The following is a 25349-nucleotide window of genomic DNA, read 5'->3' as shown; positions in this document are numbered from 1 at the left end:
GTCCTAAGAAACATTACTCCAAAACCCAGATGAATGGGACAATGATATTATACAAAAAAATGGACGTACATACTTTCTAGTAATGAATATAGTATTGTACCCAACTGTTATAGAAATCATTCTGCAAAGTTTGAAATCGATAGGATATTTATAACATGTCTAAATTAAAGAAAATGTCGTCAAACCGTTTGGACGTACGGACAAACCAATCCTTACTATAGAAAAGTTTCGCATTTAAAAAGGAAAATTATAATGAAAATATAATGAATTAATAAAATAAATATAAATAATATAATAACATAATGAAATAAAGAAAAAAAAATAAACTAAGAGAATGAAATTTTTTAGTTAAATAGAATATTGAATAAGGATCATATAATGGACAAACAGACAAAGTAAGTTATAGAGCAGACTTTAAGAGAATATGCTATTACTCAAAGATTATCACGAAACCTAAGTCTTTTGAAGCATAATTGAGAGACAGACAAAATAATTTATAGACTGGATATACATATGTCATGGGAATATTCACTAAAAATCTCAACAGTCTATCTTTAACAATAGCAGAGAAAACCACATGCTTAACTTAATGAGAAGAGCAATGACGAAAGGACTAACCCTAATTGTAGAAAAGTCTCTCTTTTAACAAAAAAAGTATTTTTTTTGGTCTGAAGCTTAAAAATTTCATAAACTGACTAAATTCTCCATTTAAGGGAAGCTTCACATAGGTCATGGGATGGTTTTTTGCTTTTTCATTTTCAGATTTAAGCCCCTAATTGGTTTAGGCTATTTTTCTGCCTCCTTACATTAAAAAGAGCGCAGCTGCAAGTGAATAAGAAAAGAGAAATATAAAAGAAGAATACATATTATCCTATTATATAAAGTAGTAAAACATAAACAAACGTTGGAGTGGACAAACCTAGGAATGGGACAATCGTCGGAGTGGACATTGCTTATGTAAAACGCAGGAGTGTCTTTTATTTTATTTATAAGATAAAAATCTTTCAAAACAAAAAAAAATCTTGAATATCTTTTCTCACAGACTGAAATTTTAAAATCAGTCTAACAGTTTTCCAAAGTAGGTAAGTTCTATCGAAAGGCAAAGGTTTGAAACAGATAGAACATTTCATTAAACTAAAACATATTTTTTTCTCACATTGTTTACAACTGTCAAATATGTTTTTTTATATGCCTAACCCCTGCAGGGGGCTTATTTGTATATTTATATCTTAACCTAACCTAACCTGTGTAGAAATAACTAAACAAATGTTGTTGAAACCTAATTTTTAAGATATTATAGACACTTCTGCGTTTTACTTATATAATGTCCACTCCGACATTTGTCCGAAACATCCTGCGTTTGTCCACGTTAATAAGGCTTTCTGTTCTGAAACTTAAGATCTCAATAACTACTAAACAGATTGGGCTTTCTATTTCAGGTAAGCTTAATATTTGTCTTGTAATGGCTTTAGGCTATTTTATTTTAAGTCGAGGGATGGTTTTAGGCTATTCTATTTTAAGTCCTGGGAAGGTTTTAGGCTTTAATTCATTCCCCTTTGAATACAGAGCCAATAGATGCTGGGGGCGTAGCCGCTAGTCGATATACAAAGTTTTTTTTTGTCTGTAGCAAAGGATCTCGTTTGCTGCTAAACCGATATGATGTATGTCTGTCTGTCTATACCGTAGGATCTTGCTAACCGCTGAGTCCTGAGATGATTTTAAGATAGTTTATTTTTTTTCCTTATAATAAAATAACAGGATATTTGTCCATAAAAAGCGAAGCAATATCTTAATTTTTGTTGTTGGAACTGTTATTCAGTTGATTATACCAAGGATCTAAAGGAATAAGACAATGGCCGATAAATTTTTATCCATCCCTAATAACGATACACAAAATTGCAACACTACAACCAAAATATGACAAAAGTCCCCAAAGTTTTGAGCCAACGAATAAGAAAACTTCATTATAAAACTTTGGAGACTATTGTAAAAATTGCCTAATGTTTCCTTTCTCCCTGAGATTATACAGACTATCCTTAAACTAATATTTACATTAACGTAACAGGATGTTTATCAGTATCAACTGAACCGATATGCTTCTCCTTTACATTGAAGCTTATTTTACTCGCAGGAAAAGTTTTCATTTTGGGGAGGGGACCAACACTTTCAGCCCCCGGAAGGTATCACTTCCCTTAAATTCTTAACCTTCCCCCTCCCCCCCCTCTCCACCACATCTATTCATTAAAGTACTCCTAGGGTCATCTATGGGATTAGCCGTTAGTGACTTAAAAATAATTCAAGTGCAATGATATATTTACCAAATTAATACGATAATTTTGTATACATTTTTTATGAAAAAAAATTATTTTGCCAAAGGCAGCCAAAAAATAAGCAGCAAATATTTCAAAAATGCTCTGATAATCAGAGATCTACAGGGATAAGACGATTGTCGATAAAATGATATATATACATATATACAGTGTGTTTTTTATGAGAACTTTTTTGAAAGCAATTTTACCTTACTTATAGTTATCAGAATTTAATGATTAATGGCTTATTCTCTTCTTTTTTATAACCTTTAATAGAAAAGCAAAAAATATTTCAGTTTTTATTCAAAAAGTACAGTAAATTAAAAAATTTAAAACTTAGGTGTCAACATCTAAAAATGGTTTTAGTGCATTTTTCTTATAATCTACCTTTGCAAGAATGGCTGCAAAACGCTTCAAAGTTGAGATATAGAGCTAAAAATTTATATAGATACTATTTGTGACATGTACTAGAACATTTTGAAATTTGAAGGCCATATCTCAACCAGGGAGGGAATACTGGCCCCCCAATGTACTCCCTCCATTCTTGGAAAGGGTAGAAGATTTGAGCATAAGAAAAATGCGCTAAAACCATTTCTCGTATTCATTTGAATCCGGTGGATAGGAACCGGTTCTCATCCATACGAAAAAACTATGTCTAGCATCGTATTATATCCAGCTTTCTACGAATATAGATATGTACAATCATAAGATTAAACCCAGTTTTTTTAGCCGGTGCCTTCGGCACCTCGGGCCTAAAAAAACTAGTTTTAATCTCATAATTGTACTTTTTATATCCGCGGAAAGCCGTTTATAATACTATGCGAGAAATAACTATTTTAGATGTTGACACCCATGTTTTGAAATTTTGAATTTACTGTACTTTTTAAATAAAAACTGAAATATTTTTTTGCTTTTCTGTTAATGGTTATAAAAAACGAAGAGAATAAGCCATTACTCATTAAATTCTGATAACTATAAGTAGGGTAAAATTGCTTTCAAAAATGCTCTCATAAAAAAAAAACACTGTATATATATGTATGTTTATATATTAATTATTCCCATTGATGATTCACAAAATTACCCCTTCTTTAGTTTAGAATTAGTGGTTAAAACATTTAGACACTCAACTTAATGAACTAAACAATCACAAAACAATAAAAAGTCCCCAAGGTTGTTAATCTAACGAATAAGAAAACGGTATTATAAAACTTTGGAGACTAGACAGCACTCTTGGATAAGCCAACTTATAACACTTTGGGAACTATCCTAATCCTCCCTGGCGAAATGACAATGAGATTTTTTGGTAAATTTGTGGCAAACTTTATTCTTAATAAATTAGCACTTGCCAAAATTATACTGGAGAGATATTTCATTGAAGGATAAATCTTTTTTTTTGCCCAAACTTTTCGTCAGCCAATAATAACAGATAAGTTAAACATTGTAAAAATAATATAGTAACTTAACTCGAGTTGTCAACGGCAGAAATTAGGTCCTGAGATGGTTTTAGGCCTGGAAAGGTTTATAACAATTTTATCTGTATTTCTTAAAATAAATTAACAGAATCTTTGTCTGTATGTATGAATGTCTGTCTGTACCGAAGGATCTTGCTAACCGCTGAACCAATATGGTTCTCCTTTACAGTGAAGATTCCTATAGGTCCTGAGATCGTTCTCTTTAATAGGGTAGCTTCTCATAGGTCCTGGGGAGGTTAATAACTATTTTATTTTAATCCTTATAATAAAGTAACAGGATCTTTGTCTGTATGTATGTAGAGGCTATGTTATATAAATTAAGGTAAGGGGCTTTTAAGTGGCGATGGAGGGCTATTAAGGGGCGATGGAGAGGCTATGTTATATAAATTAAGGTAAGGAGCTATTAAGGGGCGATGGAGAGGCTATGTAGCGGCTATGTTATATAAATTTGCTATTAAGGGGCGATGGAGAGGCTATATAGGGGCTATTTTATATAAATTAAGGTAAAGGACTATTAAGGGGCGATGGAGAGGCTATGTAGGGGCTATGTTATATAAATTAAGGTAAGGGGCTATTAAGGGGCGATGGAGAGGCTATTTAGGGGCTATGTTATATAAATTCGGGTAAGGGGCTATTAAGGGGCGATGGGGAGGCTATGTAGGAGCTATGTTATATAATTAAGGTAAGGGGATATTAAGGGGCGATGGAGAGGCTATGTAGAGGCTATGTTACATAATTAAGGTAAGAGGCTATTATGGGGCGATGGAGAGGCTATGTAGGAGCTTTGTTATATAGATTAAGGTAAGGGGCGATGGAGAGGCTATGTAGGGGCTATGTTATATAAATTAAGGTAATGGGCTTTTAAGGGGCGATTGAGAGGCTATGTAAGAGCTATGTTATATAAATTAAGGTAAGAGGCTATTAAGGGGCGATTGAGAGGCTATGTAGGGGCTATGTTACATAATTAAGGTAAGGGGCTATTAAGAGGCGATGGAGAGGCTATATAGGAGCTTTGTTATATAAATTAAGGTAAGGGGCTATTAAGGGGCGATGGAGAGGCTATGTAGGGGCAATGTTATATAATTAAATTAAGTGGCTATTAAGGGGCGATAGAGAGGCCATATAGGAGCTTTGTTATATAAATTAAGGTAAGGGGCTATTAAGGGGCGATGTAGGGGCCATCAAGTTGCAATGTAATATAAATTTGGAGAAGGAGCAATGAAGGGGCGATATAGGAGCGATGAAGGAGCGATGGAGGAGCGATGTAGGAGCGATGTAGGGGCCATCAAGTTGCAATGTAATATAAATTTGGAGAAGGAGCGATGAAGGGGCGATGTAGGAGCGATGAAGGAGCAATGTAGGAGCAATGTAGGGGCCATCACAGTACAATTTAATATAAATTTGGAGAAGGAGCGATGAAGGAGCGTTGTAGGAGCGATGGAGGGGCGATGTAGGAGCGATGGAGGGGCGATGTAGGGGCCATCAAAGTACAATGTAATATAAATTTGGAGAAGGAGCGATGAAGGGGCGATGTAGGAGCGATGAAGGAGCGATGTAGGAGCGATGTAGGAGCGATGTAGGGGCCATCACAGTACAATTTAATATAAATTTGGAGAAGGAGCGATGAAGGAGTAATGTAGGAGCGATGGAGGGGCGATGTAGGAGCGATGGAGGGGCGATGTAGGAGCCATCAAAGTACAATGTAATATAAATTTGGAGAAGGAGCGATGAAGGAGCGATGGAGGGGCGATGTAGGAGCGATGGAGGGGCGATGGAGGGGCGATGGAGGGGCGATGGAGGGGCGATGTAGGGGCCATCAAAGTACAATGTAATATAAATTTGGAGAAGGAGCGATGAAGGGGCGATGTAGGAGCGATGAAGGAGCGATGTAGGAGCGATGTAGGGGCCATCACAGTACAATTTAATATAAATTTGGAGAAGGAGCGATGTAGGAGCGATGGAGGGGCGATGTAGGAGCGATGAAGGAGCGATGTAGCAGCGATGTAGGGGCCATCAAGTTGCAATGTAATATAAATTTGGAGAAGGAGCGATGAAGGGGCGATGTAGGAGAGATGTTATATAAATTAAGGTAAGAGGCTATTAAGGGGCGATGGAGAGGCTATGTAGGGGCTATGTTATATAATTAAGGTAAGGGGCTATTAAGGGGCGATGGAGATGCTTTGTAGGGCCTATGTTATATAAATTAAGGTAAGAGGCTATTAAGGGGCGATGGAGAGGCTATGTAGGGGCTATGTTATATAAATTAGGGTAAGGGGCTATTTAGGGGCGATGGAGAGGCTATGTAGGGGCTATGTTATATATATTAAGGTAAGGATTATATAAATTAAGGTAAGAGGCTATTAAGGGGCGATGGAGAGGCTATGTAGGGGCTATGCTATATAAATTAAGGTAAGGAGCTATTAAGGGGCGATTGAGAGGCTATGTAGGGCTATGTTATGTAAATTAAGGTAAGGGGCTATTAAGGGGCGATGGAGAGGCTATGTAGAGGCTATGTTATATAAATTAAGGTAAGGGGCTATTAAGGGGCGATGGAGAGGCTATGTAGGGGCTATGTTATATAAATTAAGGTAAGGAGCTATTAAGGGGCGATGGAGAGGCTATGTAGGGGCTATGTTATATAAATTAGGGTAAGGGGCTATTTAGGGGCGATGGAGAGGCTATGTAGGGACTATGTTATATATATTAAGGTAAGGATTATATAAATTAAGGTAAGAGGCTATTAAGGGGCGATGGAGAGGCTATGTAGGGGCTATGCTATATAAATTAAGGTAAGGGGCTATTAAGGGGCGATGGAGAGGCTATGTAGGGCTATGTTATATAAATTAAGGTAAGGGGCTATTAAGGGGCGATGGAGAGGCTATGTAGAGGCTATGTTATATAAATTAAGGTAAGGGGCTATTAAGGGGCGATGGAGAGGCTATGTAGGGGCTATGTTATATAAATTAGGGTAAGGGGCTATTTAGGGGCGATGGAGAGGCTATGTAGGGGCTATGTTATATATATTAAGGTAAGGATTATATAAATTAAGGTAAGAGGCTATTAAGGGGCGATGGAGAGGCTATGTAGGGGCTATGCTATATAAATTAAGGTAAGGGGCTATTAAGGGGCGATGGAGAGGCTATGTAGGGCTATGTTATATAAATTAAGGTAAGGGGCTATTAAGGGGCGATGGAGAGGCTATGTAGAGGCTATGTTATATAAATTAAGGTAAGGGGCTATTAAGGGGCAATGGAGAGGCTATGTAGGGGCTATGTTATATCAATTAAGGTAAGGAGCTATTAAGGGGCGATGGAGAGGCTATGTAGGGGCTATGTTATATAAATTAGGGTAAGGGGCTATTTAGGGGCGATGGAGAGGCTATGTAGGGGCTATGTTATATATATTAAGGTAAGGATTATATAAATTAAGGTAAGAGGCTATTAAGGGGCGATGGAGAGGCTATGTAGGGGCTATGCTATATAAATTAAGGTAAGGGGCTATTAAGGGGCGATGGAGAGGCTATGTAGGGCTATGTTATATAAATTAAGGTAAGGGGCTATTAAGGGGCGATGGAGAGGCTATGTAGAGGCTATGTTATATAAATTAAGGTAAGGGGCTATTAAGGGGCGATGGAGAGGCTATGTAGGGGCTATGTTATATAAATTAAGGTAAGGAGCTATTAAGGGGCGATGGAGAGGCTATGTAGGGGCTATGTTATATAAATTAAGGTAAGGGGCGATGGAGAGGCTATGTAGGGGCTATGTTATATAAATTAAGGTAATGGGCTTTTAAGGGGCGATTGAGAGGCTATGTAAGAGCTATGTTATATAAATTAAGGTAAGGGACTATTAAGGGGCGATGGAGAGGCTATGTAGGAGCTTTGTTATATAAATAAAGGTAAGGGGCTATTAGGGGCGATTGAGAGGCTATGTAGGGGCTTTGTTATATAAATTAAGATAAGGGGCTATTAAGGGGCGATGGAGAGGCTATGTAGGGGCTATGTTATATAAATTAAGGTAAGGAGCTATTAAGGGGCGATGGAGAGGCTATGTAGGGGCTTTTTTATATAAATTAAGGTAAGGGGCTATTAAGGGGCGATGGAGGAGCGATGGAGGAGAGATGTAGGGGCCATCAAAGTACAATGTAATATAAATTTGTGGAAGGAGCGATGAAGGGGCGATGTAGGAGCGATGGAGGAGCGATGTAGCAGCGATGTAGGGGCCATCAAGTTGCAATGTTATATAAATTTGGAGAAGGAGCGATGAAGGGGCGATGGAGGAGCGATGTAGGAGCGATGTAGGAGCGATGTAGGAGCGATGTAGGGGCCATCAAAGTACAATGTAATATAAATATCAAGAAGGAGAGATGAAGGAGCGATGTAGGGGCGATGTAGGAGCGATGAAGGGGCGATGGAGGAGCGATGTAGGGGCCATCAAAGTACAATGTAATATAAATTTCAAGAATGAGAGATGAAGGAGCGATGTAGGGGCGATGTAGGAGCGATGAAGGGGCCATGGAGGAGCGATGTAGGGGCCATCAAAGTACAATGTAATATAAATTTCAAGAAGGAGAGATGAAGGAGCGATGTAGGGGCGATGGAGGAGCGATGAAGGGGCGATGGAGGAGCGATGTAGGGGCCATCAAAGTACAATGTAATATAAATTTCAAGAAGGAGAGATGAAGGAGCGATGTAGGGGCGATGTATGAGCGATGTAGGGGCGATGGAGGAGCGATGTAGGGGCCATCAAAGTACAATGTAATATAAAATTCAAGAATTAGAGATGAAGGAGCGATGTAGGGGCGATGTAGGGGCGATGTAGGGGCCATCAAAGTACAATTTAATATAAATTTCAAGAAGGAGAGATGAAGGAGCGATGTAGGGGCGATGAAGGAGCGATGAAGGGGCACTGGAGGTAAAGGACTATGGAGGGGCGATGGAGAGGCTATGAAGGAGCCATCATGGGGCTATAGTATAGCCTCTTATCATAAGAGGCGATATTAACGCCCCTTCAAAGGAGCTATTAAGAGGCCATGAAGGAGCTATAGCATAGCCTCTTATCATAAGAGGCGATATGAACGCTCCTTAAAAGGGGCTATCACATCGCTCCATATGATAAGAGGCTATGCTATAGCTCCTTGAAGGAGCTATAGAAAATCATCGCCCCATATGGAGCGATGTCATGGAAAGGACTATACCCGAGATTTTTTTCTAAAAACAGGGTGTAAAGAATTCGAGTCTTCCTACCGAATCAAAACTAAGAAGTAAAGTTGACTATTTTAATTTTCTATGGACCTTACTGATCGTTTCTTTCATAAGATTATAAAAAGATGACATGTGCCATACACAATTATTGATAAGCTTTGGTTTGGAATACGTTTCAGATAATGAAACAACTAGACTTCCATGTATAAATGTCGTGGAGGTTATTTTCATGACCTACAACATTCGTCTCTATAGGGGGGTTGAGGCTAGGGACGAAGCAGCTAGTTATTCCATATAATTCCTGTATTCGAGAACACTATAGTGAATAGTAGAAAAAAGAAATTTATTTTACTTTTTAAATCATCCTAATTCCTATCAAACAATCAGCCTCTTTATATATTTTTACTTCAATTGAATCAAACTAAAATTATTTTCGAATGTATATCATTATTCTTCCCTGTTGTAGCGTTAGGCAACTCTGTTTAGGATCAGCACCTCTGGCAACCATGGATGCTGTTGGAGTAGACAAATTTAGAGCGTAAATTATCTAAATATAATATTATGATATTGCAACTCTGTTTAGAATCAGCAAATCTGGCAACCATGGATGGGGTAGAAAAATTTAGAGCGTAGATTATCTAAATATAATTTCCTTTGGCAAATATGATTTCATCCAAATGATCTTATTGGGCTACTCTGCTACAGCTACAAATTTGATCAGTAGCAGTTTTAGGTGTCAGGTATGCAATTTTAGGGAAAATAGTCACATGAATAAAGATTAATTTTCAATAGGAATAGATACAGCAAGAGTATCTAAATACTTAGAGTAGATTTGCTGAAATATATTTTATCTTTTCAGTAGCGTCTGTCTGTAACGCTATGAGGGAAAAAGGGGACTATCCACGAACAAGAGCAAGTGATTCTAAGCACCTTCCAGCATTGATCCATAGCATTTTTTAGTGAATATACTAGGTTTATGTTTAATATTTGGTTTATCGACTAAAAATTTAGGTTTCACCATAGTATTTATGGAAAAAACTTTGAAATGTTAAGCATTTTTTAGTGCAATAACATCAAATGTTTTGATGAGTTCAAACTGTTGTATAAAAGCTTTGACACAAAAGTATATTATTTTGATTAAAAATGGTTGGTAGCTTGTAATATTTTAAACAGTTTAATTAACGTACTTTTGCAATTTACAGCATTTGAAGCTTTTATTTTATTTTGCCCTTTGAACTCAACAGAGTATTTGATGATGCTTTACATTTCAAATTTTTTTTTCATATAAAACCATTGCGAAGCACAACTTTTTAGTTGATAAACCAAATTTTAAACATAAACCTAGTATATTCACTAAAAAAAATGCTATGGATCAATGCTGGAAGGTGCTTAGAATCACTTGATCTTGTTCGTGGATAGTTCCTCGGCTCCTATTTAAGAGACGAAGGTCATTGATACAAATATTTATTTAGACACCTTTCTATTTTTTTAGGGGGGATCCATAAACATTTGCTTCGTAATTTACCTACTTTGTTCGTTTGCAGTTTACGATTTTTAAAAGTTTAGTTCAAATTAGGGTAGGCAATCCGAATCCGCCCGACTTATGGTCAATCTTAGAATCCTAATCCGTTTATTAATAGCGAATTCGGACACTTAATTGGTAGGCTAAAATTAGCGTTTTTTCTTTCAACTTCCGCTGTTTGAAGGCAGAGATAGTCATCATTGTATATAAAATCTTTTAAGATCTGGTTCGATTCTCGAAAGTGAATTATAGAGAACACAAAAAACATTAATTTTTAGGACATATGTAATGTATTATGTACTAATGTACCACTTTTTTCTTAATTTAAAAAAAAGGCCTTTTAAAATATTGCTAGAATCCGGAATCCGCCATTTTTTTTGACGGATTCTCGTAAGAATCCGAATCCGGTACAAAAATATGACAGATTACCATTCCTACCACAAACATTTGCTTCGTAATTTACCTACTCTGTTCGTTTGCAGTTTACGATTTTTAAAAGTTTAGTTCAAATGAATTTTGTCATCCTTGTTCTACATAGGGTTGGCAATCCGTATCCGCCCAATTTTTAAATCCGAATCCGTTTTTTAAAAGCGGATTCGGATTCTTAATTGGAAGGCTAAAATTAGCGTCTTGAGTTTTTTCTTTAACTCCCTTTTTTTGAAGGCAAAGATTATCATCGTTATATATAAAATCTTTTAAATCTGGTTCGATTCTCGGAAGTGAATTATAGAAAACACCAAGAACATTAATTTTTAGGACATATGTGCCACTTAATTTTTTGAAAAAGCCTTTTAAAATATTGCTAGAATCCGGAATCCGCCAAAAATAAGAATCAGGAATCCGCCATTTTTGTTGACGGATTCTTGTAAGAATCCGAATGGGAATCCGGTCCAAAAATTTGACGGATTGTCATCCCTAGTTCAAATGGATTTTGTCATCCTTGTTCTATACTTACTTTATCATCAAGATCACGTAATTGAGTTAAAGCTCTTTGAAACATCATAAAATCTTCACACTGATCAATACCCGCCATTTTTATACTATTAATAATATCAAGAGAGGAATCTGAAAAAATAAATAAATTACATCCAGATACATATTTTCATAAAAATATGAATTTGAGTTATTATTAAATATATATCTTGTAAATGTACAACTAACAAAAAAATAATAATAGTCGATCACAATGTGTCTAAGAGGTGAAAACAGTTTATTTTTAACCTATTTTAGTTTTATAGGGATGTTCCATGTTAAAATAAAGTCTTTCAACCATAATGTTAATAGTGGATAAATTTTAAAAAAACTGGAATATTTCCATGAAAAAGGATAATTCCAATGAAACATTAAGATAACAGATGTATGGCTTTACATCATCCAGGGTCCTTGAGGGATAAGACAAGGAACTGTAAATTCTTAAACATACCCAATAAAATTTAAATGTTTAGACATACCAAAGTTAATAATCCAACGAATAAGACACCGTGTTTATAAAACTTGAGTGGACCTGTATGCTGTTGGCTATTAGAAGCTGAACTTTAAACGATGCTATTCTGGTTAAATTTGACATTATTTCACATGAAAAATCCCCTTTTATAATGTGTAAGGCAGAATTTCAACATTTCATTTATTTATAATAATCCAAATGTCATTATAATGAAATTCACATCAATATATGTATTGTATATCACATAAATAAATCACAAAAATACAGACCTATGTGCTTAAGCATTTTCATAATATTTAGGATATTTTTATTACTATTATGATATTATTTTGACTATATATAAGTAGTATAAATAATATTTCTCGACTAGTCTTACAAAATAAGCATTTTTTTACAGGTACATAACTAATATTGATTCTCGTGCTTGCTGTATTTTCTTTTCTGAAACAAGGAAGATATGTTAATACAGAAATATTTTATAATGTGTTTTTAAAATATCAAAGGTGTATAATTATATTCTGCACAAGATTCATTTCTCCCGGCTGCAAAAAATATTCAAAAATACGTGTTATTCTAGACGTCCAAAGAGGGGGTAAAGAATTGTCCCCCCCCCCCCCCTCCTTAAACCTCTCGTTTTAACCAAACTAAATTTTAAAAAACATTAGATTACCTCTCCCAAACCTTCTAAACCTCTTACCCTTACATAAATTTTATCGTTCTACTACTGTTTTTAAGCCTTTAAACTCTTACTTTTACGGAATTTTAAAACAACCTACCCCCCCTTTCTTGTACCTGTTTTATTCCCAGGGTGGTTCTTCAAAAGCTTTATCTTCTACAACACTTTTGCTTCGCTTTACACCTAAAACACATTCTTGTTATTCTGATAATAATAAAATCATTCTGTTAACTGTTACACTGGAGACGTTTGATGACAACGTTGGGCTAGACCTTTATGGCAGGTCCAAAGGCTATTGTATCCTAACTATTTCATACAACGACCCCTTTTATTGTGCGACCTTTGTCCAAAAGTCCTAACTGCATGGTAATGCGTGTCGCCTCTTTAGGAGCAATATAAAAAAAACATTGCTTCACATACTATGGCTTTATCTCACCCCTGTACTTAAGAAAAATAAACCAAATACGACAAGCAATAAAAGAATGTCCAAGGCCGGGGAGATTCATAAAATAACTTTGCGTGGAAATCATACCTAAACTCTTAATTTGATTTAAAGTGAAACCGTTCAGAATAAACTCAGGATAGTAGGGGATTAAAAAAACCTCTTGTTACCTGTAGGTTTACCATCCGGAGAAACAGGTCTCTTCTCAGCGCCACTATGGTTCTCCTCTTTCTTGTTGGATTCAGCCTCAACATTTTTCGTGGATTTTTTACCCTGTGGCAATGGATTTTAAAATTATAAACAAAATTTGTAGTAGATCTAAAGAAATCAAAACATTACTTTGTTTTAACAAATGTCATATTTAGTGATTTAATGATAATATCTGCCAAAATTACTTTAACTTTCTTTTTATCAGAAATGCTTTTTTTAGAGATAATGATTGTGCTGAACCATCTGACAATTATATTGCGCTAGCTATCAGCTTTACTATTAAAAGTTATTGATGTCTAACACAAGTACACCTTTTACTCAATTACTCCCCAATGTTTCTATTCTATTCAATTCTAAAAATCGTGAAAGATAAATTTTTTCTATCTACTACATAGCTAACCCTGTTATCCTTAAGTGTTCATTATTAACAATTCATTCCTGTTCAGCGCCGCGTTTAGGAGCCTTCTTTCTCTTTCCATCTGCTGTCAGTCCATCAACAAATGCTTTCTCCATCATGGGGGTAATACCTAAAAAGTATTATTAGTTGAATTATTCTATTACATAAAGTAATGCGGTTTTTTTCTGAAGCTTAAGATCTCAGAAACTACTGGGTCTACTTTTCAAGGAAGCGTTATAAATATCTTCAACTGGTTTCAAGCTTTATTAAAGGACAACCTCCCCCCCCCCCCCATGACTCACCTACCTTCCTCTAGGGGCGAAGCAAATGGCATTTTTAAATGCAAAATGGTTATATACGAAGTACTTTGATGTCTAACCGAAAGAAGTTTGAGATATCAACAATCTAGTGAGGAAGGAAACATTTAACTGTGCATATATTTTACTAACACCCAAAGTTTTATAAAACTGTTATCTCTTTTGTTGGCTTAAAAACTCTGTGCTTTAAAATCAATGTTTTTTTTACTAATTCAGCCTTTCCTGCAAAAAAAACCTATAGAGCTGTGGTTTAAGTAAGCTTCCACATTCTACTAATGAAATAAAATTTACCATTAAAACCTTTTTTTATAGCGAAGCATCCTTATAAGAATTCCCCTAGAATGAGAGAAATTGAACTAGTCAATAAATAAGTAATAATGATGTATTATAAGCTATTATGTAACTATTCAAATATTAGTAGGAAAGGAAACTTTAAAAAAATAAGAGTAGCTGCGATAACATAACTAGTTTTTCTAGCTGTTCTATACTATACCTGTCTGTTTAGCACTGTTTAGATTGTTTGTAGAGACAAATGGCTTAGCCTTTACACTCAGGTTTGATGTGGATGTGTGCATTTCTCGTCTAGGATAATATAGAGTTCATACAAAACAGATATTTATCAGGGAGGGAGAGGACATTGGGCTGTTTATTACACAAGTTCCCAAAGTTTTACATTAACAACTTTAGGACTTTCATTAAATTTTGTTTGGTTGGTTCATTAAGTTGAGTGTCCAAACTTTTCATCCAATAATTTTAATCTACTGAAGGGGTAATTTAGTGTATCACCATTGGGGATGTACATCAATTTAACAGCAATTGTCTTATCCCTTAGATCTCTGGATATTAATGCTTCATTAGATGGTCATTGCGCCTAAATAGTCACTGTTTTGCCTCCTACTATTAACTTAACAAAAGATGTAAAGTAGCAACATCTCCGAAGGATGTAAATGATGATACAAAAAATCTTTTTATTTTGTTCTGAATAATTTTTATTCAATAACTTTCGATTTTTTTTCCCAGTCCAAAAGAGGTTATAGGTAAAAATATCAGTTGTCGTTTTTTATTTTACCTGTCTACACGGTAGGGTGACGGCTGTTGGGACACTCGCATGTCATTCGGCGGTACCATGGAGTTTGGATTACTGTCATTTCTAGCAGCTGCGGCCGCTAATTTAGCCGCTTCCTCTCTTTCCACAAATCTAGAGTTAAATAACGAATCAAAAATTAATATATAAAAATTAATAATAGCCAATAAGAATCGAATAATGTCTTGGATAAAACTTGAACTCTTATTTGTGTTAGAGACTGACGTCATAAGTAGTTCATCGATATCCTTGTAGTAGTCGGTGAGGTTATGGGTTTGAATCCCGGTGCAAACCACGTCAAAACTAAAGACGTTAAATACTGTACATGTACAAAACAGGCGCAAATAATAACCATGCCCATTTAAAAATTCCAGACAAAGGTCACACAACAAAAGGTTGATTCATTTCTATAGCTTGGCACCTTCAAAAAAGATCTGTCTCAAGTTTCTCAACTTGTTATAAACCATTCCCAGAGGTATTAAGTTGGTTGTAGTATAAGGACTACCTTTGTAAAGAGTGTCGACTGTGCAATTACTTTATTATATTCAATTTTGAAGTGACGGACATACTATGGCTAAAGAATATCCACGTTTCTAAAAACACACTTTCTATAGAACTTTTTTTAGTAAATCTTACTTTTTATATGTTGATATCTTGTAGGTCATATTTGACTGTATTGTCTAGAACATAAGAATAGTTATTTTTTTCATCGTATTATAATTATAAACGGCTTTCCGCGGATATAGAATGTACAATTATAAAATTAAAACTAGTTTTTTTTAGCCCCGAGGTGCGGAAGGCACCGGCAAAAAAACTGGTTTTAATCTTATGATTGTACATTTTTATATTCGTAGAAAACTGGATATAATACGATGATAGACATAGTTTTTTCGTATGGATGAGAACCGGTTCCTGTCCACTGGATTCGAATAAATACGAGAAATGTTATTAAAAAATCCTACATACTAAAGTAACAGGGTGTTTGTATATCCACTAAGATCTACTGACGAGAAAGAACTAATTTTTTAAAAGGTGAAAGAAGTAAAAATTATATTCCTTTTCCCCCACAGAGTGGCGGATTAATCCAAAACCAATTCTGATTGTCATCCATAGGTAAAACAAAAAACTCACCGGAAGGACAGTGTTTGCAAATGTTTTATCTCTGAGGGCAACAAATACTGACGTATCATTTATCCAGAAAACTGTCACTTGGCTAATTTGTGCAAAGAGCTGCACTAAAATAAAAAAAAGCTGTAAAAAATAAACACAACCATAAGATTGCTTTTAAATAAAATAATTATGATAAGACTTTTCTTATTTCATCCCAATTGCAAAGTATATTGGTTATTAATATTTTTCCATTAACTTAACCGATTGAATTTTCAATTTTTTATAGGTCCTGGAATGGTTTTTATTCTAGTTCATCATTCGATTTAATTATTTGGATGGCTTTGATCATTTTTTTTCTGTCCCCCATCCCCTTCAAATACAGATCCACAAGATTCCTGGGGAGCAGACACTAGTAGGTATTTTCAATAAAAATGAACAAAAAATAATTCTTTAGGTAAGTAGTTTAAGAAAATTTTGCTGTTATAAAACGTAACGAATGAACCTACCTACATCCGGAGTTTTCCATTCTTTGGGTATCTCCAGATGGAATACATGCTCCCTGTCAGGATACATGTCAGCAGCACCGAGATTCATGTAGGGTATATCCGCTACCTACACATAAATATTCTAGGTTGAAAAAAAAAATGCATTTACGCCAGGGAGTTAGGGGACGTTGGACTGGAAATTTTACTGGTACCCAATGTTTTACAATCACGTTTTCTTATTCCGTGGATTAAAAATTAGGGGTATTAAATCTTGATCGGTTTTCTCGACTTTCAAACTATTTTATTTACAGAATGGTTACTTTTGTTATCATCAATGGGAAAGGAATGCAGGGGTGTATATTCTGCACAGGATTTATTTTTTTCCCCCGGCTACAATTTTTTTTATTTCCCCCCCCCCCCTAGTTTTTTCTCGCCAAGTAGGGGGGAAAATGGAAAAATATTTATAGAACTCTATATTTTAATTATTTTATCCATCCTACCACACATTTTTTTAGTTTTTTTCACCATGAAGGGGGGGGGGGGTCATATGGAAAAATGTTTTAAATTTTCTTAATTTTTACAGTTTTTTCCCTCCAACCACTTATTTTTTATTCCCCCCCCCCCCTGAGCAGGGGATCCCATGTAGAATTTACTCCCCTGAAGGAATGTCAATATACAATACGTTTATTCATTGTCTATAATATAAACCCTAATAAAAACTAAACATTAATTCATGACCCGCTAGTTGTCTTTAATTTCCTAGGTTTGGATCCAAGCCAATCAGGTACTTAATGTTAATATAAAAATATCCGTAATGTTATGTTGCTCAAAAGGTGCAACTTAATTCAATATTAAACATTTTATTATCATATCACTAACTATCTAATTCATAATTCATATAAAAAAATGATTGAAATTACCTTCATGAGGTAGAGTTTGTTTAGGAAAGGTGTCAGAACAGCAGATTCTGCAGTCACACTGAATAAGTATTTTTTTTTAATGTTCATTCTACATATTGAACAAAGCTGCCAACATCCATAAAAGCGAAGCTCTTAATTCAGAAGGAAGCCGTATCTAAATTAACATTAATTTTGAAGCTTTATACATTTGAAAGTCTAGTTGACAAATTATATGCATGAATTGAATATATGCATTGATATTAAGACTGGGGGAAAATTGTCGTCATTTTAGCTTGCCAACATGGAACTGATTTATTAGACAGTTCCTTCATCCAATAGGAGAGGTGGAAAGGGGGAATTGTTATTTTAGCACGCTGCGTGTTTTACTTTATCAGAGTACTTGAAAATCTGGTGCATTATCTATGTAATAATAAATCGATTGTTGCATATCAATTGAATATGTATAAATACTAGTGATGGCAATCCGTCGAATTTTTGGGCCGGATTCGGATTCCGGATTCTTAAAAGAATCCGTCAAAAAAGTGGCGGATTCCTTGCGGATTCCGGATTCTTATTTTTGACGGATTCCGGATTCGGATTCCGGATTCTAGCAGTATTTTAAAGGCTTTTTTTAAACATTAAAAAAATTAAGTGCTACATATGTCCTAAAAATTAATGTTCTTGGTGTTCTCTATAATTCACTTCCGAGAATCGAACCAGATTTTGAAAAATTTTATATGTAATGATGATAATCTTTGCCTTCAAAAAGCGAGAGTTGAAAGAAAAACTCAAGACGCTAATTTTAGCATACCAATTAAGAATCCGGAATCCGTTAATAAAAAACGGATTCCGGATCAGGATTCGGATTCCAAAATTGGCCCAAAAATTGGGCGGATTCCGGATCCAGATTCCAGATTGCCAACCCTAATAAATACCTACCCCGAGGATGGTTGTCCGCAGAGTTTGCACATCCTCTTATGCATGGATATAAGGCAGAGGCCAGTCACATAAGCATCATACCCGGCCTCGTGGTATTTATCATCTGCCTTGGTGTAACCAAATCCTTCCTTCCTGAAAAGTAGAGATATTTAAACAGGACCGCAAATGAATAGATATTGTCACATCACGGTTGGTTTTTTATTAAATGAATAAGTTAGGGTACAATGTTTGGCACTTTCGATATAAGTAATTGATAATAACAAAGCCACAGAATACGATAATACCTTCAGAAAAATCGATGAAAATAGTTTTCATACTAAATTTTGTTTTTTTTATATTTTTTAAAGTTAGTATGTTTTTCAACCTATTTTAAAAAAATTACACTATTCTAAGACATGAAGATATATTTCGATTTTAGCAATCATTTTCAATTCATTTTGTCTCTTGTAGAAGTGAATCAAGCAATATTAGCTTGGTCGTTTTCTAAAATGTCATGACAGAAGATACAAAATGTCGTCTTAGTTTTTTGAAAGGATTAATCTTCTCTGAAATCTAAATTATCAAAATATTTTTTTTGGTAAATGATTATACGATATATGTCAAACATTTTATCAGAAAGAATTATTTAAAATTGTGAAGTAGAAACCTGGAAATAGTTTTCTGCAAATGTTGATAAACATATGTCTGCTAGCATTAAGATGTTTGTACTGCCAATACACGTTGGGTTTTATTTAAAGAATTTCTTTAAAATGTTTTTTTTTTTACATTGTATACCAATAACGCAATATTTGCTATCAGAAAACCCCCGACTAAGACTCGCCTACGACCCGATCTTTTAGGCTTGCTTTGTAATTTACATTTTTGAAAGTCTTTCAACAGTATACACAGCAAATTCTCTCTTTTTTAACTAACTTTCCGAATAATATACCTAAAGCATTTGAATTGACAAAGGCTATGCTAATATTTTTACCATTCAAGTTAATTTAAAATTCTAATAAATAGCGCAACCCTAAAAGTTTATGACTACTTTTCATGAACATATGATCTAAAGAATAAGCTCTGACGCAATGTCATATAAGGATATTATAATATTCATTAAAAAAATTGTTATTTTTGCATATATGTTACATTTTACAGTGTTTTGTGGCTCAAAAGAAAGACAATTAAAAATTATTTCATATTATATAGTTTAAATTACATAAGATAACCTAGAAATAGTAAAAAATTCCCTTTCTTTTTTGTCGCAAAAGAGAATTCAACAAAGATTTTCATTAAAAAACACCTTAGTGTAAAAATTAAAAAGTTTAAACATGGTCACAAAAAGATTCAATTAGTTTATTAAATGTTTCATTTTCAGCAAATGACGATTAATCTCTATTACAAAGAATAAAGTGTAAAAAGATATTCTCGTTTTAATTTTAAGCAACTTAAAATGCATTTTAATACCTTTTAATGATTTATTTTTTAAAACATCATTTTATAAAATGTTATTGATTTTTAAAGTTATATATTAGAATGTTTTTAAATTTTGTTAACATTTTGTTTTAAATGTAGAAAATTGGTAATTCTAAACATTCAAAAAATGATTTTATTAAATTTTCATCACTTAAATTGCATGTTTGATGAAATTTTCAACTGATAATTCAAGAAAAATCGTTTAGGTTTTATTATATTTTACTTTGAAATGTTAAAAAAATATATTATTGTCAAAAATGTGGAAGTTATACTTTCCTCAAAAAAAGACCTGAAACATGCAAATTAACACGTGTAATGAGATTTTTTTTCTTTCAGGTTTAATTTTAAGTAATTATTGATATTTTTTGTAAAAAGGATTTTATATAAAAAGTTTTAAAACTCGAGTTATGTAGTGGTTCTAAAAAAGGTTGCGAATTTATGCAATTTTCTTGCAAAAAAAATTTTCTAGGATTTTAAAAATAGCAAAGGGTGTTATTAGACGTACTTACAGATACAATTGCTAAGTCATTTTGGCCAAACACTAAAATAAAGTTTTGACATCTGAGGGTCCAACCGTGACATATTTGGAGATTTGTAAAGTATCAGAAGATCTTATACTCGCAAACTAATATAAAGATCTTTAAAACATTAAATTTGCTATAGTACCTTTTGCAATGTGAGGACTTCCTGGTATACTTCATTAAATCAAAATAAATCTAGTTTATTGAAATGTTTTCATGACCAAGAAAATATTTACGGAAAATCCAAATGCCAAATACAATTGATATTTTCAATTGTTAGGGCCAGTATTTAAAACAAGGATGACAACATCCATAAGTAGCGAAGCATAAACAATTAAATAAGAATTTAGATATTAGTTGACAAAAGCATGCATATTAGGAAAAAATCACGAAACCTTTTCAACATTTGTTAATTTCTTAATATTTATTTATATTTTAGTACTATGACTAACAGACTGACGGTCAATGTAAATTACATACTGGATGCTCAGAACAACGGGAAATTTAATTTTGATATTTTTAACTACAAAAATTTAAAAAAGCGGACCATAAACACCAAAGATATGAAGAAAAATGTGAAAAATATAAAAATAGCCAAAAACCTGCAAAAAGGCAGTCTGACCGCCATTGATGTGTTCTTGAAACGAAAGGAAATTTAATTTTGATATCTATAACTGAAAAACTTTGGAAATTGGGCCATAAACACCAAAGGTATGGAGAAAAATGTGAAAAATAAAAAATAGCCTAAAACCTCCTTAAAGGCAGTCTGACCGTCATAGTTGTGTTCTTGAAACGACAGGAAATTTGTATTTTGATTCTATAACTGAAAAAATTTTGGAAATCGGACCATAAACACCAAAGATATGGAGAAAAATGTGAAAAATACAAAAATAGCCTAAAACCTGCTAAAAAGCGGTCCTATCGACATTGATGTTTTATAGTTAATTGTGCTCCTTGATAATGGGAATGTTGTCAAAAAATTTCAGCCTTTTATCTTTTATAGGAGCCGAGAAAATCACGTTTCCCCCAAACTAAGACGGACAGACGGACATTTCAAATTATAGAGTAGCTTCGCTACTAAAAAAATAAAGTAACCATAAAAAAACCTTGGGTTAATTTTGTTCATTTGATAAGGTGACTCTGAAACTGTTCTGAGCAATTCATTTAAACTTGAGTTGAATATTTCATCTTTGAATGGAATTGTGTTGGCCATCAACTAAAAAAAGTACAGTAGATTAAAGTATTGAAATACCTAAAACTATGTACCTATCAAACAAAAAATGTTAAAAATTAATGCAATTCATCTCAATATTTGGCGCTTTCATACAAAGCAAAAATCCCCCCATTCCCCTTATTTTTGAAAGATTTTTAAATTAAGAGGGGGGAGGGTAGTTTTAAGTTTGGTTATTTATTACTTTAGGTCAGGTTAGGTTTATTTGGTACTGGGTAGCTACGCAGGTCAGACAAAGGAAAAAGATCCCAAACCCCGTATTTTTAATTCATTTATAAATACAGAAAACTATCACTTTGTGCGAAAGCAACAAATAGATTTAATTTTCAACGTAGGACAAAAATAAGATGCTACGTGACATCTCTACAACTGAACTACAAACCTTGGTGTCAAGAATGTTTGGGAAGACCGTGCCAGTCATGTCTTTAAAGTCAGCATACTCCAGAGGGAGGGGTGCACAAAATTGGTTCAGCGTATGGCAGATGTCCAACACCATGTTGTGACCTAGAAAAATGTTTTTTCATTGAAAAGAACCGATTGCCATGCCTTTTCTATACAGTAGTAAGTTTTTTGTCTGTAGTTTAAGATTTCGATAATTACCTACTGAACCCGAAAAGTTTTCCATTTTATAAAAACAAGGATGACAACATCCATAAAAGCGAAGCACTAAAACGGTAGGACAAACGTATATTAACACTTGTATAGTGTCATAACTGAATAATCATAATATAAATGTATAAGAGTCAAAGCAAAATTGTAAGTAAATTTGTTGAAAAACTGCTCGATTCAGGATAATGTTTATGGACATACTTACATTTTTAGGACTTGATTATAGAGTTGCTTCGCTTATTAAATTATACTTTGTTGTCCCAGGAATTAATATACCAAAAATAAGATCAATCGGATGATTAGATCACATAAAAATTTGTTGTTAAAAAAGTAAAAAAAATCAACATGTTTAAAATGGACGTACGGACATTTTGGTGATGATTATAGAGTTGCTACGCTTTCTAAATCGTACCTAACTACTAAAGGAATCACCATGCAAAATTTGAAATCGATAGGACAATTCTAACATGCCAAAATTAACGAAAAAAGCTATCCGTTACGGACGTACGGACGTACGGACGTACGGACGGACGTACGGACGTACGGACGGACCGACCCTAATTATAGAAAAGCTTCGCTTTTAAAAAGCTTCGCTTTTAAAAACCTAAATGCTAGGGGCGCTGCTGCTAATTGTGCATAAACTAAAAGTTACAAAATTGATTTTGTTTATCTGTGTATGGTAGATTAAAAACAACATTTCGAATCGGAATGAGGTTTCTTTACAAATATCTTGTACCTTTTTGTTACTCGGTATATAACTGAAACAAAGCAAGTATCTTATAAAAAATGAAAATCTTAATGCTGAATTTAAACTCCTACCTACTAGAAGCTTTTTTGATTCTGAAATCATCTTAACAACTTGGGAAAATCCAAAAGCGTCCTCAACCTCCGCTAACTCAGATGAATCCTTAAACAAAATTCATATCAACACGAAAATATATGAAAAGCACAGCAATCACTATATATTTAGTAAATTAAATGTGTATCAAATATGTGAAATAACTGTTGAAGATTTTTTATCAGTCTGTATGTTTGATAGTGTCCTAACCCCTAAATTTTGCAACCGGGAAAAACATCTTGTGCAGAATATAGACCCTTGTAATTAACCTCACCTGTTGTTCGGTTAACTTCTTAGCGGCGTCTGTGTCTTTGGATACTGATATCACCCGTTCTCCTCCAGGCCGTGTTAATCCTGACAATCTGAAATTTGTTTATATTATTAAATGAAAAAAAGAAAACTTGTCCAAGGGGCCGTGATTCAACTTGAAATGTAACCAAAGGGAAGTGGGTTATAATGAGTTGAGATCTAAAATGAGAGGGTTTTCACTAATGTTTGTTTATAATAATCCAGGGGTGTATATTCTACATGGGATCCCCTGCTCAGGGGGGGGGGGGGGGGATAAAAAATAAGTGGTTGGAGGGAAAAAAATGTAAAATTTAAGAAAACTGAAAACATTTTTTCCATATCCCACCCCTCCTTGGTGAAAAAAACTTTTTAAAATGTGTGGTAGGAGGGATAAAATAAATAGAGTTCTTTAATATTATTAATAAATATTTTTCCATTTTCCCCCTACTTGGTGAGGAAAAACTAGGGGGGGAAGAAAAATAAAAATTTTTGTAGCAGGGGAAAAAAATAAATCTAGTGCAGAATATACACCCCTGTAATAATCCTAGTCCTTTCTCCATGGAATCTACTAAAAGATATAAAATAAAAACTATACTTCAAATATTGACTAACAATGATTTTCAGATTACTTTTAATAGGGTATCCTTTGAATATTTTTGTAGATCTGATTTTAAACTTCAACTCACCCTAGAGAAGGAAAGTTCTGTCTAGCTGTTTCATACACCAGTCTTCGTTGGAAGGCATTGCACCTGAAAAATAATTAAATATTTATAGTAGGACACTTGTCATGACTAGAATTTAATTTTGACCATTATTTGAAATTGTTAGTCCATTTTCCATGGGGCATTACAGACGTTCGACCCAACAAATTTACGTTATTTTTCTAGAATCTTATCAACGATTGATTGATTCGCCTTAGTTTACACATGTGTCGTAATGGAGTCTTGTCAACCTTCTGATGGTAACGCGGTTTGGACAGAGACTTAAAAAGGACATAAGGTGCATTATATGCCAAGTGTACCACTTTTCTGCACTGCCTCTCCGATTTTGTTAATACTCTATATTTTGGTCCGTAGGGTAGTTCAAGGATGCTGGATGGCCAAAAAAAGTTTCAGAGTCCCTGGATGTCTAGATATCTAGCTATCTATGAAGGTAGGTAACAAAAGTTAAAAATATAAAAGTATTACCGAAATCGGAGAGGTAGTGCAGAAAAGTGGTACACATATATAATACGACGTTAAAGCCTATTTTCAACTAAAATATACCTACCTATCAATTTCAGTAGATTGCTCCTCAGATTTTATGAAAGCTTCCAGCTTTTCCGTAACTTGTTGGATGAAACCCTCCTGTTCCGGAGGTATAGCTGAAAATAGTATGCAATACAAATAATTAAGATAACCTACAATCTACATAGGTACCTAACAAAAATTGTCCAAAGCTAATATGTGAACATTTCAGTCAAACAATACCAGAATTAAATAATTAACTACCTAATTCATTTAATTTTAGCTGTTTTATCTTCAAATGATAGTATCCCTTAATACATACAAGTTTTATTATTGGCTGATCATTGATGTAAGGTAGTACAGACATACACTAAATTTAGAGTAACTGCGCTACTGACAGATAAATGAATAATACAAATTAAATATTACGCTTTAAATGAATTTAACTTACGAATATTTTGTTCCGGGGTATTATTTTGAGAGTTTAAACTTCTTCGATATTCTTGCCTTTCCACGGCCATCTCTCGTAGCTTTTCTTAAAATAATAAATTGATTTTTATGATTGTTTCAATGTTGAATGTTTTCCTTTATTTTATCCATATTTAAGTTATATGTAGGTAGGTAAGTAACGTTTTAACAGCAATGTAGTATTATATCTTTTGCCTTTGATGA

General features: G+C 34.1%; 2 protein-coding genes across 2 annotated transcripts in view; both read right to left on the bottom strand.

Annotated features, from left to right (window-relative positions):
• LOC145315016 (leucine-rich repeat-containing protein 47-like) overlaps positions 1 to 18988 on the bottom strand; it is a 46848-nt gene extending 27860 nt beyond the window's left edge. The window contains exon 1 of the mRNA XM_080155081.1: positions 18953 to 18988. The gene's annotated coding sequence lies outside the window, so the exon portion shown is untranslated. The remainder of the gene's footprint in view (positions 1 to 18952) is intronic.
• Positions 12743 to 25349, bottom strand: part of LOC145315015 (poly(A)-specific ribonuclease PARN-like) — a 20962-nt gene continuing 8355 nt past the window's right edge. The window contains exons 8-24 of the mRNA XM_080155080.1: positions 25129 to 25212; positions 24721 to 24814; positions 24138 to 24200; positions 23438 to 23525; positions 23145 to 23232; positions 22099 to 22220; positions 21592 to 21701; positions 18510 to 18641; positions 17592 to 17649; positions 16693 to 16798; positions 16208 to 16311; positions 15713 to 15756; positions 15062 to 15190; positions 14486 to 14574; positions 13721 to 13805; positions 13239 to 13345; positions 12743 to 12809 (exon numbers count right to left, since the gene is read on the bottom strand). Coding sequence (XP_080011206.1) covers positions 12748 to 12809; positions 13239 to 13345; positions 13721 to 13805; positions 14486 to 14574; positions 15062 to 15190; positions 15713 to 15756; positions 16208 to 16311; positions 16693 to 16798; positions 17592 to 17649; positions 18510 to 18641; positions 21592 to 21701; positions 22099 to 22220; positions 23145 to 23232; positions 23438 to 23525; positions 24138 to 24200; positions 24721 to 24814; positions 25129 to 25212 — 1565 coding nt within the window. The 3' untranslated portion in view covers positions 12743 to 12747. The remainder of the gene's footprint in view (positions 12810 to 13238; positions 13346 to 13720; positions 13806 to 14485; positions 14575 to 15061; positions 15191 to 15712; positions 15757 to 16207; positions 16312 to 16692; positions 16799 to 17591; positions 17650 to 18509; positions 18642 to 21591; positions 21702 to 22098; positions 22221 to 23144; positions 23233 to 23437; positions 23526 to 24137; positions 24201 to 24720; positions 24815 to 25128; positions 25213 to 25349) is intronic.

This window comes from Acartia tonsa, chromosome 3 (assembly GCF_053477335.1).
Source record: "Acartia tonsa isolate MP-2025a chromosome 3, ASM5347733v1, whole genome shotgun sequence".
Taxonomy (NCBI): domain Eukaryota; kingdom Metazoa; phylum Arthropoda; class Copepoda; order Calanoida; family Acartiidae; genus Acartia; species Acartia tonsa.
This window is presented reverse-complemented; position numbering and strand designations above follow the sequence as displayed.